Genomic DNA, 19069 nt, shown 5'->3' on the forward strand with positions numbered 1-19069 from the left:
TGTGGGATCTTCATTGCGGCATGCAGGATCTTCTTTTGTTGTAGCATGTGGGCTCTTCGTTGCAGTGCATGGGCTTCTCTCTAGTTGTGGTCTGTGAGTTTTCTCTCTCTTGTTGAGGTGCATGGGCTCAGTAGTTGTGGTGCATAGGCTTAGTTGCCCCACAGCATGTGGGATCTTAGTTCCCTGACCAGGGATCGAACCTGTGTCTCCTGCATTGGAAGGTAGATTCTTTACCATTGGACCACCAGGGAAGTCCCTGGCCTGCAACATTTCTGTAGAGATATATGTCTTGGTGTAGGTCTGTTTGGGTTTATCTTGTTTTGGACTCTCTGTGCTTCCTGTACCAGGATATCTGTTATCTTCTTTAGGTTTGGGAAGTTTTCAGCCATCACATCTTCAATTCCCTTTTCTCTTTCTTCTCCTTCTAGGATCCCAGTTATGCATAGATTGGCATGCTTTGTATTGTCCCACAGGTCTCTTATGTTGCTTTCATTTTTTCTTTTCATTTGCCTTTCTGTCTGCTGTTCTGATTGGGTGATTTCCATTATTCTGTCTTCCAGGTCACGTGTTCTTCTGCATTATTCGTTCTACTATTCATTGCCTTTAGCTCAACTTTCATCTCAGTGAATGAGTTCTCTAATTTTTCTTGGTTCCTTTTTATAGTTTCTTTTTATAGTAATCTGCATTTCTATCAATACTCCTTAACTTCTTCAGTGTTTTCATTATCTCCTTTTTGAACTTGATGTCTATTAGACTGAAGAGGTCTGATTTGTTGTTTGTTCTTTCAGGGGAATTCTCTTGATCTTTTAATTGGGAATGGTTCCTCTGCTTTTTCATTTTACTTATATTTCTCTTTATGAGTTGAGGACAAACAATTATCTACTGTGGTTTGGAGGGCTGTTTTTATGTGGGGGTGTTCCTGTGCAGCCTTTGTGGGTTTGATATTCTTTGTTTTAGCTTGGATGCCTGCCACCTCTTTCCTCGGTGTATGCTAGCTGTTATTATCCCCTTGCTAGGAGGTGTGACTGGTGTTGTGGTGACCAGAACCTGCACTGGATATTGAGTGGGGCCTCCTCCTTGCTCTGTGGTTTTCACTGCTCTATCAGAGGCTGGGTTTGTTCCCTAGTTGTTGGAGTAGAAGCCCCCAGATGCATTTCTGAGTGATGGTGCAAGGTAGGTGGGATTGGCTTGCTCCCATTGGGAGAGGAGCCACTGACTATTTCCCTGCTAGAGCTGTTCACATGTGATGTGCTCACCTGTCACCCGTTGTGCAGGCTTACAAAGTACACTGCTGCTGGCACTGCCCTTGCCCCTGTCTCAACCTTGGGAATGCCATCAGTCAGCCCTGGTGTCCCTCTGGCCTTGTTTTCACAAGGCCACCAACGCAGATCCACTGAAGTCAGGTTCCAGGACTATAGTAGTTGTGCACCTGGACCCGCTGTGGGGGCTATGGAGGCAGCTCAGACCCTGGCCCAGCCCAGTCCCCACATGCATGTGCCCACAAAGCCCACAGCTGCTAAGGCCAGATCTGTCCAAGCCATGGGAGGACCCGTTGTCCCTCGGATGTCCTGCAGGTGCTGAACTTAATCACGGCTGGCAGTGGAGGTGTAAGTCTGCGGCTTGCACAGCTGCAGGGAGAGATTTCAGCCCTACCTCCTAAGTCGCGTGGCCGCTGGGGTCCAGCTGTGGTTTCAGCTCTGCCTCTGTGTGTGGGCAACCCACTGGCGTTTGCTCCCGGAGCCCGCCGAGGCAGTGGCTGGTTCGCCGGAGCCTGTCAAGGCAGGAGCCCCCAAGGCGGTGGCTGGGGTGCGCTCGCCTGGAGCCTGCCGAGGTGGGGGCTGGCACGTGAGAAAGAGGCTGCTATGGCGGCCTCCATTGCCTCCTCATACGCCACTTAACGATGGCGCTTCACTTCTGTGACGGGCCTGGGCTTCTTCCGCAAACATCCCCAGTTGCGACCACACCACATTCCAGCCCCTTCAGGCTGTTTCCACACAGCCAACAGCAGCCCTCTCGCTGTTCTGTCCTCTAAACCCTGAGTTTCAGTACCCAGCCCCTTCCAGCAGATGTGCGTCTCAGGCTGGGATGCGCAGGGCGGTGGCACGGCTGTCTGTGCAGGTCTCTGTTAGTTCTGCCTGCCACAGACCGGTTGTTGCACTCTCCTCTGTGCCTCTGAAGCACCCTTTCTGTCCTGGTTGATCTCCCTGCCAGTGAGGGGGCATCCCATGGTGTGGGAACCTTTCCTTTTTCCAGCTCCCTCCCATGGCCGCAGATCCTGTCCTGCTTTCCCTTTTTTTTTTTCCCTTTTGTCCTACCTGGTCACATGGAGATTTTTCCTGTCCTTTCAGGTGTTTGAGGTCTTCTGCTGGTGTTCAGTAGGTGTTCTGTGGGAACTGTTCCATTTGTAGGGGTATTTTTGGTGTATTTGTGGGAGGATGTGAGTTCCACATCCTTCTACTCTGCTGTCTTGACTGGAGCTCCTATTCCCTTCTTTTAATTCTTTAAGCATGAAATATTGCCATTTGCAGTAATATGTTAGTTACTGGACCTAGAGAATATTAAACTTAGTGAAGTAAATCACAGAAAGACAAATACTATATGATATCACTTATATGTGGAATCTTAAAAATAATACAAAAGAATCTGTATACAAAACAGAAACAGACTTAACAGACATAGAAAACAAACTTATGGTTACCAAAGTGGAGAGGAAAGGGAGGAGGGGACAAATTAGGGGTGTGGGATTAACAGATACAAACTACTATACATAAAATAGATAAGCAAAAAGGAATTACTGTGTAGCACAGGGAACAATATTCAATATCTTGTAATAACCTATAATGAACATAATCTGAAAAAATATAACTGAATCACTTTGCTGTACACCTGAAGCTAACACAATATTGTAAATCAACTGTACTTTAATAAAAAATACATATATATAATGATTCTTTTAAGTTTGAAAAATTAAAAAACAAAAAGTTGATACCAAACAGCTAAAAAAATAACTTTGAAGAACAGGTAGAGTCTGAATCAAATCCATTAAGCCTTTGATGAACACATACGTGCAGTTCTTGGTATGGCCAATATATGACAGTTCCCGTTATCTTACCCGATAATAGCTGCTGTCAGTGTTTACTGTGTGCCAGGCACTTTATGTGCTGTGATTTAGAATCTTCACACCTCAATGCTCCATTTTTCTGTTGAAGAAACTTAGGTTGAGAGTGGTTAAGTAACTTGTCCAAAGTTACACAGTGAGAGTGAAAATAAACAGATTTGAACCCAGGAAAGTTCTCACACTCCGCAGTCTATCATGTGGCCTAGGCAGAATGCTGCTAGAACCACTGCCCTAGTAACTTTAGATGCTATCGTGGCAAATATCGTCACCACAAGAGTCTTTGTATAGCAATGACAACAGAACCCATTTGTTTTATGAAATACGTATTAAGAAGAGGATGCAGAGAATATCTTAGAATTTTTGTTAATTATATTTTTAATCTTTGAAAAGTCCTTTTTACAGATTAGTATGTGATAAGATTTGGACAAGGGAAAAATTCACTAGCATCTGAGCTGGTTGATTTGTAGCTTGAATGTGTAAATTTATATTTTAAACATTAAAGATTGAAAATATTTTTTTCATTTCTTATCTCAACAGCAAATAGCACTACTTTCCATAAAAATATTTTTAGAAATGTTTATAGTTTTTTAGTGCTGCATCTGTAGTGTTTAAGAACATTGATCTTTTTGACAAGAAACAATATTTTCCAGTTTAGTATAATGGTCAAACCAAGCAAAATGTAAAGCACTTATTACATCAAACTTGAGCATTTAAAAAGTTATTTTAGAGTAAATACTAATTTTAAAATACTGAGGAGGGCTTCCCTGGTGGCACAGTGGTTGAGAGTCCGCCTGCTGATGCAGGGGACACGGGTTCATGCCCCAGTCTGGGAAGATCCCACATGCCACTGAGCGGCTTGGCCCATGAGCCATGGCCACTGAGCCTGCTTGTCTGGAGCCTGTGCTCCGCAACGCGAGAGGCCACAACAGTGAGAGGCCCGCGTACCGCAAAAAAAAACCAAAAAAATACTGAGGAAAAAAAGAAAAATTAGTCATTTTATCCTAAAATAGCTTTTGTAAATATTTTACTGTATGCCTTTTGGGTCTTATAGAAAGTTTTAAACATAGTTGTAATTGTAGAGTATGTATGTTCTACTTTTCACCTAACATCGTAAGGAAGTCATGTTTGTTTGAATGGTTTAAAAATTACTTTTACTGTCTGCTTATTAATATACTTAAATTAAAAAAATCTTTATGTAAGGAGTTTTCTGTTTTAGAGAAAATGTTTTGAGTGTGTGGTGGTGGTAGTGTCTAGGGAGGAACAGTAATCTTTTTGGAAAGAGAATCTTTTCTATCCCGTGCTCTTGCAGGTCCCATTGTATCAAGAATAAAAATAGCCAATGTTTATGGAACATTTATTGTGTTTCTGGCACTGATCTGAGCACTTTCCATGGATTAACTCGATAGAATCACCTATGAATACGATATTGTTACTACTCTCATTTTGCAGATGAAGAAACAAAGGCACAAGACATTAGGTACCTAATTCAATCATGTAGCTAAGAAGTAATATTACTGGAATGTGAACTCAGGTAGTCTCGCTCTAGAACCCATGTTTATTGAATACTGCATCGTTCTGTCTCAAAATGATTGTCTTGTTTTAATACCTCCTTGAGTGTACTCCAAATATTAGTAAATAGAGTTTTATATTTGTATGTAAGAGATTTAAATAATATTCATTTCAAAGGAATAGAAAAAAAGAGAAAGTGCTGCAGAAAAACACCTCTTTTAGAAGCAAAGAGGAAATCTCTGAAATTTCTTATAAGTGTTAAGTGAACTAACAAAATAGTTAATTCTGTTTTGGGTAGTTTTACTGATAGTAGGTTTAGTGGAGATTGCATTTAAGAAAACTCAAAAAGTATCAGACTTGAAACACTTGTGGAGTGGCTATCATTTTTCCAGTTTCTTCTCTGAATCAAGTATGTATGTCAAGCTCTGTTTTCACTTGGCATTTGAGAGCGAGCCTCATGAGTTGATTCCTGAGAGAACACTTGGAAACGATGAAGAATTCCATTGCTGTAAGCTGCACTATGATGAGATGTGGATGCTTTTATGTAGTAGATAATCTCATCATACAAGCTCATGTTGGATTACCCACTTGGCACAATTGAAAACAACATGCTATTCCAAGAAAGCCTAAGTGTCTTTAGTTAATGATGGGTGATCCTTTTGAGTCTCTCTTTTCCAAAGTGCTTTAAAAGCACTGAAGTACTCTCAGGCCATCCTAGCATGGATTATGTTGAAAGGGAAGAAAAATGCTGTTCTTTGCTGGAAGTAATGTGGGATTTAATAAATCCTTTGGCTTTGATCTTAATATGTCCTAGAAAGGGGACTTCCCTGGTGGTCCAGTGGCTAAGACTCCGTGTTCCCAATGCAGGGGACCTGGGTTCAATCCCTGGTCAGGGAACTAGATCCCACATGCCGCAACTAAAGATCCTGCACGCAGCAACGAAGTTCCCACGTGCTGCAACTAAGACCCAGCGCAGCTAAATAAATAAATGAGTCTTTTTTAAAAATAAATACATCCTAGAGAAAAAGATAAGCACACACATGCATGACCTTTGGGGGAACTGTTTTTATTTTATTTCATTTTTATTTATTTGTAATAGAATATAATTGATTTTACAATATTATATTAGTTTCAGGTGAACAATTCAATATTTTTATAGATTATACTCCATTTAAAGTTCGTTACCAAATAACGGCTAGATTTTCCTGTGCTGTACAATATATCCTTCTTGCTTATTTATTTTATACATGATAGTTGGTACTTCTTAATCCCCTTCCCCTATCTTGCCCCTCCCCTTTCCCTTTCCCCACTGGTCACCACTAGTTTATTCTCTGTGTCTGTGGGTCTTTGTTACTCATTTGTTTACTTTTTAGATTCCACAAATAAGTAATAATGGAAAACTATTTTTATTAAAACATTATCTTGTGATGTACTCTCTGAATATGCCTTGTCCAGAGTGTGCATACTGTTCCTTTACAGGGTATTTATCAAATACCAGGCTTATTGAAAAGTTAGAAGTTGAAGTATGTAAGTTTGAGTCAAGAAAAAAAGTCACTGAAGTTTTTTAAAAGTTAAAAATTAAAACATTTGTTTTCAGCCACCCTAACCATGCTGTATTCCTTATGTTTTATGTGTATGTATAGGATTTTTATATTACTGTGGGAACAGGATTGGTGTTTTTGGTGGCATCCATCTTTTTCGCTTTGACACATGACAGTACCCCGGCTGAACTTGCTGCAATTGTAAGTACCTTTTATCTTTGCTTATTTTTATTTGCTTAGAAATATGGAATTTGGAAAGTACTTGACAGGTTATACAATAAGGGAGAGTGGTTTGTCTTTTAACTTATATTTTAGTGTAATTTGATTAGAGGCCTAAAAGCAAATAAATATGATAGCCTTAAAAACCTAGAACCTGTCTTTAGAATTTGACTGAGTTTTGTTAACAAAAATCCATTGAAGCCACATATGAACTTTATTGCTAATGGAAGTGGTAAAATTGACTTGATTATCTTATATTTCTCCCCTTTTTGGTTCAACAGAAACACACCTACATACCACATGCTGTTTTAGGTGTAGAGAATAGACAGGAGAAATGACCCCAAAGTTCAGCCTAGTATAAGAGATAGATAAGTAAATGTTTTTATCTGAAATCCTTGAGGGACCAAATGTTTTTTAGAATTCAGAATATTCTGCACTTGAAAGGTAATACTGTGCATATACTGTATTACACACCTTCAGAGGGCCTGGGCAGCACCTTGTAATCCAACATATTAATTTTTCTGAAGCATCTGAATATTCACAGTTAAAGAGATAGGTAAAGACTGTAAAGAGTTTTACCTTGTGTCAATTTTCAGCCAAGTAAATCATGAAACTTGGAGTTTTTGTTGCTTTTTGGACTTCAGAATTGCAAATCAAGGATCATGGACTTAATTGGTGCCAGTGCTGTGAACATGAACAACTAACAACTGGTTAACAAGTCCTCTTACTAGTCAGCTGATTTCCAATTAATGCTTTGTTCATAAGAAAATTGAAGTTGTAATTAATTGAACTGTCAGCTAATAGATCATTAAAACTGCTTTTTATGATAGAACAACTCAAAAGGAGTTCAGAGAATTAGATGGCTATAACATATCTACCTATTTATGTGAACACGGTTTCTTAGTACTTACACGTATAAAAACAAAACAATAAAATTAATGCCGAACCTTGAGGCATTCTAGCAATAAGTAATACTTAGTCATGGATACATGAACCAGTTGAAGAGAAGAAAAGCCTTTTGCTTAATTTGTTTGTAATCATATTTTTGTTGCAGAAGAGTATGATAGGGTGAATCAGAAAAATACTTTCTAGTATAAAAATGTATTGTTGTAAAATCCTGTGGGGGAAGTAAAATAAAGTTGAGGAAATGTTGAGTTCGTGGGGGGAAAGAAAGCATGTCCTAAAATCACCAGCTATTAAAAAAAAGCTTATTTATTGTTTTAATTAGGTGGTATGTCAGAATGTTACAGTATTCAGATTTCATTAGATATATTTAAGAGTGACTGATGGTTTAAAAGCTCAGTATTTATAAAATGCTAGAAATTACCTTTTGCAACTATTTAAATTATGAAAATTATATAGACTGAAATGGGTTAGGGAGTCCATTTTTTTAAAAATTGTGATGTGAGCAGAAGAGCTAGAAGATCATTTGGGTTATATGCATAGAGGGTCCTGTATGGACCAGAGCTTTCTAATAAGGTGGTCAGAGATGTCTTCGTAGACAAGATGACATCTGATCTGCCTTTAAAGTGTCAAATTTGCCAGCCAAATAAGGGGACAGATGCCATCAAGCCAAAATACAGACTCCAGAGTGGAGAAGGGACTTGGGTTTCAAGGGGTGGAATTGATAGTTACATTTTGGTTGGATGTGTTGGGGACATCCAGGTGAATTAATGAATAGGGAGCTCCGTTTGCTTTACAGTGAAATGAGGCAGAATGGAGGGATGGGGTGTGAAGGGCAAGAGACTGCAGCAAACAACAACAAAATGTTAAACTTCATATAGATGGAGCCTTAGAATTGGGACTTTAGCCGTAACCTACATCGATTTTCTCTTTTTACAGAGCACTTTGGCCCCCCTTCCTTAAGGGTTTTTCTAGTGAAGAAGCTAAATTTGCACCATGGGCTTCTGTCTCTTGACAGAATTCTCAGAATGTTTGAGTAGATGTTAGAAGAGTATAATGAGGAAGTGATTTAAGGAAGAGGTAGTAGGTAGTGGCGTCATGTTGCTGTGTCATTACAGTGTGACAGTGAGCTGGAAAATATTTTTTAGGTAATTGAACCATTTAACCTAAAAGTATCTTCAAAATAGAATTTCTGTTTTGATACAAATAACCTTTTCCATTTTTACCTAGGCTGGCTGCCTGCTCTTCTCATCTGTCAGTCTAAACCATTGCTAACAATCCAGTGTTTTGTATCGTTATAGGATTTTGTTTTTCATCTATTAACCATAGCTTCATAGATTGGCACCTCACACATACACACACACACAAGACAGGACATTAATATATTGTGACCTTGACTAATGGCCATTATTCTGGAATTCTGTTTTTGTAACTTCTTTCCATTTTTTGATCTTAAAAGATTTTTAACCACTGATGTTAAGAATGATGTGTATAAGATAAATTGACGAATGGTCTTGCTTGTATAAAACACGATCAGAGCCAAGTAGGAAATGTGAGAGTATATTGCAGCATTCCTCATATAATCTTTGCCCCTTTTCCCTCCTCAGGTGTTTGGATTTCTAGCAAGTTTTGTGTTCCTGTCTGACTTTTTGCTTATGGTCTGTGAAAAACGTAAGGAGCCCCGGCCAAGAAAACCTGAGGCTACTGTTAGTGAACCACTTAATGCTTAGGGACTCTAGGGAACAGGTGTTACGTCGCCACTGCGTGGTGCCTGAGCCCTGGCAGAAGCTCTTGTAGAGTCTGTCATTATTAAACCACTTCTTTTGGAGCGCAAGGCAGAAAGGCAGTTTGATCAGTATTGATTGGACTGTGTGTCAGTCACCACAAATTGGGCCAGAGGGCTTTTTGTTTTAAAATATATATATATATATTTTGGTAACAGTTGAAACTTCTGTCAGATGAAGTTTTGTTTTGTTTGGAGGTGAGGGCAATTGTTTGTTTAAATCACATAGCTCAACTGATGATAAATTATTCTATCATTGTTACTAGGCTTAGCTTTCAAATTATGCTTTCAAACAGCATGATTAAGTTTATCCATTTAGAAATGGTTTCATTTTTAAATTAATTTGCTTAACTATAACTTTGCTTTTTGATGACTAGATAAAATTTAATGTATATTTAAGAGATCAATATTTTAAATGTTGGTCTAGGTTTTTTTCCATAAAATGTAAAACCCAGGCTTTACTGTATCTCACTCAGACTTAAAATTATACTGTAACATTTTAGGATAATAATAATTGACTCTTTGAGACCTTTTATAGCCTAATAGAAAATGTATGGGAGATGTTGATATTTTACATATTACAAAAGCAACAGCATCAGTAACCCCATGTTTATACTGTACTTTGCTTGTCAATATCATGTAAAAAAAAGATCTTTATATAGAAAGGTAGAAAAATGGAAGAAACTGCTATCATGACTAAGGACCAAAGAAAGATAAGATACACTTTTGCACAATGCAGTGAAAGTAGTTATAAAAGTAGGCCTCAAGCACTTCCAGATGCCTGAAGAGATGAGTTCATACTAGAAGACAGAAAATGGTTTGCTCCCTTTTGCCATATGATTATTTCTACTGAAGTTAATACAGCTCTGCAGGTTCTGTTCAGTGTTTTCTTTGGAGCCAATCTTCTTTTAAAACCCCAATCTTTGATTTTTGATTTGAGAGCCTCCCTCTTCTGTCTCCTTATAAGAATGGTCCATGTACTACTTCATCAGGCATAGCTGGGCCTCTGGCTCTGGCTTCCTTGATGGCAGATTCTCCAGAATCTTGGGCCCTTTTAATTGCATAGCGTATAGAGCAGGATCTTTAGGGTTCTTGTTCCCACATAGGCATTGCTCTGGTTTCTCTTCAAAGGAGACCTTCTTTTTCTTTTTTTTTTTGCGGTACGGGGGCCTCTCACTGTTGTGGCCTCTCCCGCTGCAGAGCACAGGCTCCGGACGTGCAGGCTCAGCAGCCATGGCTCACGGGCCTAGCCACTCCATGGCACGTGGGATCCTCCCAGACCGGGGCACGAACCCGTGTCCCCTGCACCGGCAGGCGGACTCTCAACCACTGTGCCACCAGGGAAGCCCAGGAGACCTTCTTAAGAAAGTGAATATCCAGAGATTCCTGCCCAGTTTAATACTGTTGATGGTGTAAGGGAGTAGTCAAACCATTCTCAGAAGACACTTCCTACCCAGTTCTGATAATTTGGAAGAACTGTCAGTTGCTGGCAGTCTGTCTTAGAGCCAGCCAGCCAGGGCACTTTGAGCAAGACCTTTCTTAAAGTGGGTCCTTTTTTTTTTTTAAAAAAATGGGACCTTTCTGACCAAGTGGTTCACAGACTAGACCTTTCTTGTCCTCCTGGTAGATTTTTTTGACTCAAGACTGTAGGGCTCAGGCAATGAGCCCATGCATCAGATCCTTCAGTACTTTGGTGAAAGTCTCCTGGGCTAGTAGGTTTTCTGTCTGAAAGAGTGGAATCGTGTTTCCAGTGAGACAGTTTAATGACCTCATCCTTTTTAAATTTCTCATCTGCCAATTGTGTGTTGTAGATGGTTTTCAGACGCAGATGGCCGGCCACAGCTTCTGCTCTTACTGACTTAGAACCTTATCCATTTGTATCAGAGCTTGGATGCTAGTGCTAATGGTGGTGTCACCACTACCTGCTTGGGAGATAATGAAACCAGTCTTGGATGCTGCTGTTTTTACTAGGTGTGCTGTCCGAGAGAGGAGAAATAGCCTGGGTCTTGGCTTCAAAGGTGATAAGCAGCTTATGACAGGCAGGTTCTCAAATTTCACATCCAGCTATACCGTTGTCCTTTTAAGTATCGTCTGCACCCAGCTGGGATTCAGAGCAGACCACCTGGGCTACCTCAGGGTCCCCAGTCATGCACTGGGCTCAGTTGAGTTTGATGGAATGTCCTCTGCTGGCCTCACATCCACAGCATGTTGGCGTGGAACTTAAGCTCTGCTTGTTCTGAGGTTTCACTTCCATTTGTTTCATTGGCGCAGAATGGACCTCTTAGCTGGCCACTGAAAGGTAATATCTTCACTGGTATTTTGGGTCACTCTAGAACCTTCCTTCACATTGTTTTTTACAGGACCCATGATTGATTAGCCTACATCTTCTATTGTAGAAGGAGTTAGGAGTAAAAAGATCTTTGTGGTAAATAAAAATTTCAAGGTGAACTTGAAACCAAAGATACTGTTACTTACAGAAAAGGGCACACTCAGTAAACCCAAATGTAAAATAATTTTTTATTAACGTTTATGGTAAATTTATATTTACACAAATAGACTGTTTAGAATGGTTCTTAAAAATGATAAGGGAAATGCACATACAGTACAAAAATTTTATAATTGCTATACTTCTGTTTGGGGACTGGGAAATGTATTTTTACATTGTTTATAGCCAATCATTTTTGTATTTAATAATTTTAAATCCTGAGTCTTTTATATCTCTCTGTGTCAAATTTTGTAGTCTTCTTTTTAAATAAACCCACTTTATTGTTCACACCTTTGTAGTTTAATTATTATAAAAACATGGTGTTTAAATGAAAGCTTTCTCCGGAGTTCTAGGAGTTGGCTCTACAACCTTGGTAAGAATACTGGACTTTGGATCTGCTTGGGCGTGGGGCGTGGGTAGAAAAGAAACACGTCCAACTCCTACCCATGGGCTGTCCCTCTTGGAAAGTTGGAATACACATTGAAACAACGTTTTTAGGGAGCCCTGTGTGAAGAGTTACAAAGAAATGGGCTTACCTGGTGGCGCAGGGGTTGAGAGTCTGCCTGCCAATGCAGGGGACACGGGTTCGTGCCCCGGTCTGGGAAGATCCCACATGCCGCGGAGTGGCTGGGCCCGTGAGCCATGGCCGCTGAGCCTGTGCGTCCGGAGCCTGTACTCCGCAACGGGAGAGGCCACAACAGTAAGAGGCCCGCGTACCGCAAAAAAAAAAAAAAAAAGAGTTACAAAGGAATGTTATGGACTAAATATGCCTTTAAATACTCCCAAAGAAGCAAATTTGGACTCGATCACATTTCCCAGTGTGGCCAACAAGCCTAAAAACAAAATAGGTACATTCTCTCTCAAGCTGTTCGATGATTGGGAAAGTGTGAAGCAAAACTGAGGTGGTGGTTCTGGTAAAACTACAACTATTTCTGTAGTTTGCAAAATTCCTGCCTCCAGACGTACAGAATAACAAGGCCTTTATAGTCGTCAAGAACTCACTGGAATTTGTACATTCTTCAGAGTTTTGTGTTTTGTTTTGATAAAGAGCGTGATTTTATCAATGTGCAGTCAACTGCAAGGAGCAGAAACCTAATTAAGTGGGTCTTAAACAGTAAGGAAAATTTATTTCACAAGAAGTCTGGGTAGGGCAGTTCCACAACTGGTAAGTTCAGTGGCTCACCAGGGACCCAGGCTCTTTCCATGTTTTTCTGCCCATCCACCTTTTTTTTTTTTTTAATTTATTATTTATTTTGGCCATGCTGGGTCGTAGTTGTGGCATGCATGTGGGATCTAGTTCCCCGACTGGGGATCAAACCCAGGCCCCCTGCATTGGCAGCACGGAGTCTTTCCCCTGGGCCACCAGGGAAAAGACTTGCCCATCCGCCTTCTGCTGTGAGAGTTTTTGTCTTCTGGATTGACCCTTTATGGTTTCGCAAGGTGGTGGCAACATCTCTAGGCATCATCTGCTTGTACAACAATGTCCAAAGGCCAGAAGAGGTGGTTGATTCTTCCATGTCCTTTCAAGGTGTTCCTTTTTCACAGAAGCCCCTTGGTGGACTTCACCTACTTATCTTACTAGGAGATATTAAATGCCTGTTTCCAAATCAATTTTTAACATGGAGACTAGAATTGCTGTGATTGGCTTAAAGTAATCAAGATTCCTCCCCTTAGGTTGTGAATATCCTTTGAAGCCTATAGCCTTCTGATACCTGAACAAAATTGGTTCTGTTAGCAAGAGAAAGCGTCATGGGTTAGGGATCAACAGTGTCTGTCATAAGCATGTAAAGGATTGTGACCTAGCTAGGAGAAATAAAATTTCCAGTTTAAGAAATTCCTACAACATTGTAAGTCAACCGTACTTCAATTAAAATTAAAAGCAAAAAATTTCTGTAGGCCTGACTACCCCAAAACAATTTAAAATAGAAAAACTTGTTTTATTTCTTACACTAAATTATAATTCTACAAATAATGTCTACCATAGAAAATTGGTTTAACAAAAGTGGGAAGTATTGTTCGTTCCCTGATATCTTTGCATTTAGCTACTTTAAAAATTTTTGAAGTATGTCAAGCACTGGAAGTACAGAGGATAATGCTTGTTGTAGATACCACCCAGCTTTAGTGGATCATAACATTTTGCCGTATTTGCTTTAAGGGCCCTTGTTTAAAGAGAAAATGAAGTTATACTTTTAAAGTACCACCACCTCTAATCTTATTCTCTTTCCTTTTCCAAAGGTAAACACTGTCTTGAATTTGGTGGATATCTTTCCTGTTTTTCTTGTCTGACATATATATAGATGTATCCATAAACAATGTACAGCGTGGTATAGTTTGCTTTTTTTAGTCAGTAGTATTTTTAAAATTTTATTTATTATTTTTGGCTGCATTGGGTCTTTGTTGCTGTGCGCAGGCTTTCTCTAGTTGCGGTGAGCAGGGGCTACTCTTCGTTGTGGTGTGCAGGCTTCTCATTGCGGTGGCTTCTCATTGCAGAGCACGGGCTCTAGGCACTCAGGTTTCAGTAGTTGTGGCACGCAGGCTCAGCAGTTGTGGCTCGTGGGCTCTAGAGCACAGGCTCAGTAGTTGTGGTGCACGGCCTTAGTTGCTCTGCGGCATGTGGAATCTTCCCGGACCAGGGCTCAAACCCATGTCCCCTGCATTGCCACGCAGATTCTTAACCACCGCAGTTCCAGGGAAGTCCCCCCAAATTTTTTGACATTATAAAGTACCATAAGGTAATGATGAAAGAAATATTAAAAGTAATAAAAAGCAAAGTTTATCCCTTTTACCTTTTGCATAGTGATTTAACTAGTAAATATTTAACAAAGAGAATTTAAGTTAAATATCCCAAAGCCAGACAAGCTACTTATGAACAGTTTACCAGAATAAACTCACCTATGTGGCAAAATAGTGAGAAGATTTATAAGTAGAGGTGATAAGCCTAATGAACCTGGTGATAGCTGGTTGTCCAGAAACTTAGTTCAACTTTAAAAATTACCAAAAAAACTGTAAATTTTAATGTATTTCTAGATGTTCATCTAAAAAGGTACAGCTTTTTAGAAACAGGATACAACCTTATCTAGAGAGTAAATATAAACAATACCATAGTTGGCTTAAAAGCAGCCACCAATTAAGAAGGCATTCAAACTCAACAATATAATTATCTTCTCTCTTTTTTTTTGTTTTGTTTTTTGGCCACATCATGTGGCTTGCAGGATCTTAGTTCCCCGACCAGGGATTGAACCCGTGGCCCCTTGCAGTGGAAGCGCAGAGTCCTAACCACTGGACTGCCATGGAATTACCAACAAAATAATTATCTTAATACCAACAACAAATTAACTCCTAGTTTAATACTGGACTTATTAATAGAAGCAGTAATGTTAATGAGTAACAAGAAATATTTCTCCTTGCATAAGCTTACATCAGTGACCAATGCTATACTGATAATTAACAGTAAATAAACAAAACCAACGATAAACTATTTATCAAATACACTGTTAACCTTTATACAGTTATGCACCTAAGGAAGATTTTTAAAAAGTAAAAGGAACTCTGCAAACACAAACCCCACCTATTTACCAAAAACATCACCTCTAGCATAAGAAGTATTAGAGGCACTGCTTGCCCAGTGACATCTGTTAAACGACCGAGGTATCCTGACCATGCAAAGGTAACATCACCATTTGTTGTCTAAATGAGGACTTGTATGAATGGCCACACGAGGGTTTTATTGTCACTTACTTTTGATCAGTGAAATTGACCTTCCCATGAAGAGGTGGCAGTGACAAAATAAGATGAGACGACCCTATGGAGCTTTAATTAATTAACGCAAAATATAAACGATTAAGGGACAACAAAAATTTCATGTGGGTTAACAATTTTGGTCCGGGTGACCTCAGAGAACAAAACAACCTCCGAGTGATTAAAATCTAGACTTGCTAGTCAAAATAATTTATCATTTATTGATCCAAAAAAATTGATCAATAGAACAAGTAACCCTAGGGCTAACAGCACAACCCTATTCTAGAGTTCATATCGACAACAGGGTTTACAACCTCGATGCTGGATCAGGACACCGCAATTGTGTAACCGCTATTAAAGATTTGTTTGTTCAACGATTAAAGTCCTACTTGATCCCAGTTCAGACAGGAGTCATCCAGGTCGGTTTCTATCTACTCTATATTTTCCCCTGTTAGAAAGGGCAAGAGAAATAAAGCCTACTTTATAAAAATGCCTTAAAATAATAAATGATATAGGGACTTCGCTGATGGTCCAGTGGTTAACACTGTGCTTCCAATGCAGGGGGCGTGGGTTTGATCCCTGGTTTGGGAACTAAGATCCCACATGCCGTGTGGTGCAGCCCAAAAAAAAAAAAAATTATATAATCTTAATTAATTCCTAATTACTCAAGAAAAGGGTTTGTTAGGGTGACAGAGCCCGGTAACTTCATAAAACTTAAACCTTTATAATCAGAGTTTCCACTCCTCTCCCTAACACAATGTTTATAATTAATATCTTAATACTCATTGCAATTCTTCTAGCCGTAGCATTCCTTACATTAATTGAACAAAAAGTACTAGGTTATATACAACTTTGAAAAGGACCAAACATCATTGGACCATATGCCCGATTACAACCTATTATGGACGCAGTCAAATTATTCATTAAAGAACCACTATGGGTCACACCGGTTAGAATGGCTATCAAAAAGACAAGTGATAACAAGAGTTGGTAAAGATGTGGAGAAAAGGGAATTCTTGTGCACTGTTGATGGGAATGTGAACTGGTACAACCATTATGGAAAATACTATGGAGTTTCCTCAAAAAATTAAAAGTAGAACTAATATATAATATTATCCAACAATTCCATTTCTGAGTATAACTCCAAAGGAAATGAAACCACTGTCTTGAAGAGATATCTGCAACTCATGTTCACTCATGTTCATTGCATTATTCACAATAGATAGAAAGATATGGAAACAACCTAAGTATCCATTAAAAGACAAATGGATAAAGAAAATGTGGAATATTTATTTATATAATTCAACCATAAAAAGAAGGAGATCCTGCCTTTTGTGACAGCATGGACCATGAGGGCATTGTGCTAAGTGAAATAAGTCTGATACAGAGAAATACTGTATGTTCCCACTAAGCCCATGTGCCACAACTACTGAGCCTGCGCTCTAGAGCCTGCGAGCCACAACTACTGAGCCTGCGTGCCAGAACTACTGAAGCCCACGTGCCTAGAACCCACGCTCTGCAACAAGAGAAGCCACCGCAATGAGAAGCCCACGCACCACAGCGAAGAGTAGGCCCCACTTGCCACAACCAGAGAAAAGCCCACGCACAGCAACGAAGACCCAATGCAGCCAAAAATTTTTTAAAAAAAGGGAGTTTAAATCTCCCCTTAATGATATGCCACAACCAGAGACATAAACAAGATTCATTACTATTTCATCAATCATTCTAGCCCTACTTATTATAGTCCAATGAAAAATTTCAAACTATGTTTATCACTTAAACCCAGAATTAAAACTCAAACGCAAAAACAGTCCACCCTTTGAGAAACAAAATGAATGAAAATGTATTGGCCTCTTTCATTACCCCAACAATAACAGGACTTCCTATTGCTATCTTCATTGCTCTAGTCCCAAGCATTGTATTCCCCACTCCTAACCCACGAATCCACAACCGCATCATTTTTACTCAACAGTGACGAGTCCAATGCACATCAAAACAAATAATGGCCATTCATAATCACAGAGGACAGACCTGAATACGAATACTTCAATCACTCATTCTATTTACTGGGTCGACAAATTTACTAAGACCCCTACCACCTTCATTTATACCCACCACACAACTCTCAATGCATTCAGGTCTAGCAATCCCTCTATGAGCAGGAACTGTAATGACTGGTTTTTCCCACAAAACAAAAGCATCCTTGGCCTATTTTCTACCACAAGAACCCCAGTGCCTCTTATCCCTGTGCTAGTCATCTTTGAAACTATGAGCCTATTTAGTCAACCAACAGCCTTAGCCATTCGATTAACAGCTAGTATTAGAGCAGGTCACTGATTAATTCATTGAATCGGAGGGGCAACTCTAGCACTACTACATATTAGTACCACCACAGCCCTTATGACAGTCATTATTCTTTTTTTTTTTTTTTAATATTTTTTTGGCTGCATCGGGTCTTAGTTGCGGCATGCAGGCTCTAGAGCTCGCAGGTTTAGTCGCCCCTCGGCATGTCAGATCTTAGTTCCCCGACCAGGGATCAAACCTGTGTCCCCTGAATTGAAAGGAGGATTCTTAACCACTGGACCACCAGGGAAGTCCTGACAGTCATTATTCTTATCCTACTCACAATCTTCGAATTCGCTGTCCCCCTAATTCACACTTAAATATTCACCCTACTAGTAAGTCTCTACGTATATGACAACACACAAAGACCCACGAAACCCTTGCATGTCAGAGTAAATCCTAGTCCCTGACCCCTTACAGGAGCTCTTCCAGCCCTCCTAATAACATCCGGCCTTGTCATAGGATTTCAGTTTAATTCAGTGCTATTATTAGCACTAGGCTTACTAATACTCAATATAACAGTGATGACAAGACATCGTCCAAGAAAGCACCTTCCAAGGCCATCCTGTACCAATTGTTCAAGAAGGACTTCAATATGAACTTATTCTTTTCATGATTTCAGAAGCCCTCTTTCTTACCAGCTTTTTCTGAGCCTTCCATCACTCGAGCCTCACCCCACCCCTGAACTAGGCGGATGCTGACCATCCCAGGCATCTGCCCTCTAAACCCACTAGAAGGACCACTTCTCAACACCTCAGTCCTATTAGCCTCCGGGGTACCCATCACCTGAGCCTGCCACAACCTCATAGAAGGAAACCAAACACATAATGCTCCAAGCCCTTTCTATGACAATTGCGTTGCATGTTTACTTCACACTTCTACAAGCCTCAGAATAGTACGAAACGTCTTTTACAATTTAGGTGGTGTATATGGATCAACTTTCTTCATGGCTACAGGATTCCACGGCCGACATGGAATGATTGATTCTACTTTCCTAATCGTCTGCTTCTTACACCAATTAAAATTTCACATTACATCCAATCACCACTTGGACTTTGCAGCCTGATACTGACATTTTGTAGACATAGTATGACTATTCCTTTGCATATCTATTTATTGATGAGGATCTTCTTCTTTAGTATTAAATCGTTAATTGACTTTCAATCAATTACTGTTGGTATAATCTGAAAAATAATAAATCTTATATTAATCACAAATAGAGTACTATCCTCACTGCTTGTATGTATCACATTCTGACTCCTTCCATTAAATATTTACACAGAAAAAACAAGTCTCTACGAGTGTGGATTTGACCCCATATGGTCGGCACGCTTACCCTGTTCCAGAAAGGTTTTCTTAGTGGCTCTGACATTTCTTCTCTTCGACTTAGAGATTGCTCTCCTTTTACCTTTACCCTAAGCATCCAAACA

General features: G+C 39.7%; 1 protein-coding gene and 1 pseudogene across 1 annotated transcript in view; both read left to right on the top strand.

Moving 5' to 3' along the window:
* CMTM6 (CKLF like MARVEL transmembrane domain containing 6) overlaps positions 1–9020 on the top strand; it is a 49867-nt gene extending 40847 nt beyond the window's left edge. Inside the window, exons 3-4 of the mRNA XM_065886348.1 lie at positions 6271–6369; positions 8898–9020. Coding sequence (XP_065742420.1) covers positions 6271–6369; positions 8898–9020 — 222 coding nt within the window. The remainder of the gene's footprint in view (positions 1–6270; positions 6370–8897) is intronic.
* Positions 9021–17127: 8107 nt separating this feature from the next.
* On the top strand, positions 17128–18619 carry LOC136129586 (ATP synthase subunit a-like; annotated as a pseudogene).
* The last annotated feature ends 450 nt before the right edge of the window (positions 18620–19069 follow it).

The sequence above is a fragment of the Phocoena phocoena genome, chromosome 10 (assembly GCF_963924675.1).
Source record: "Phocoena phocoena chromosome 10, mPhoPho1.1, whole genome shotgun sequence".
NCBI classification, from domain to species: Eukaryota; Metazoa; Chordata; class Mammalia; order Artiodactyla; family Phocoenidae; genus Phocoena; species Phocoena phocoena.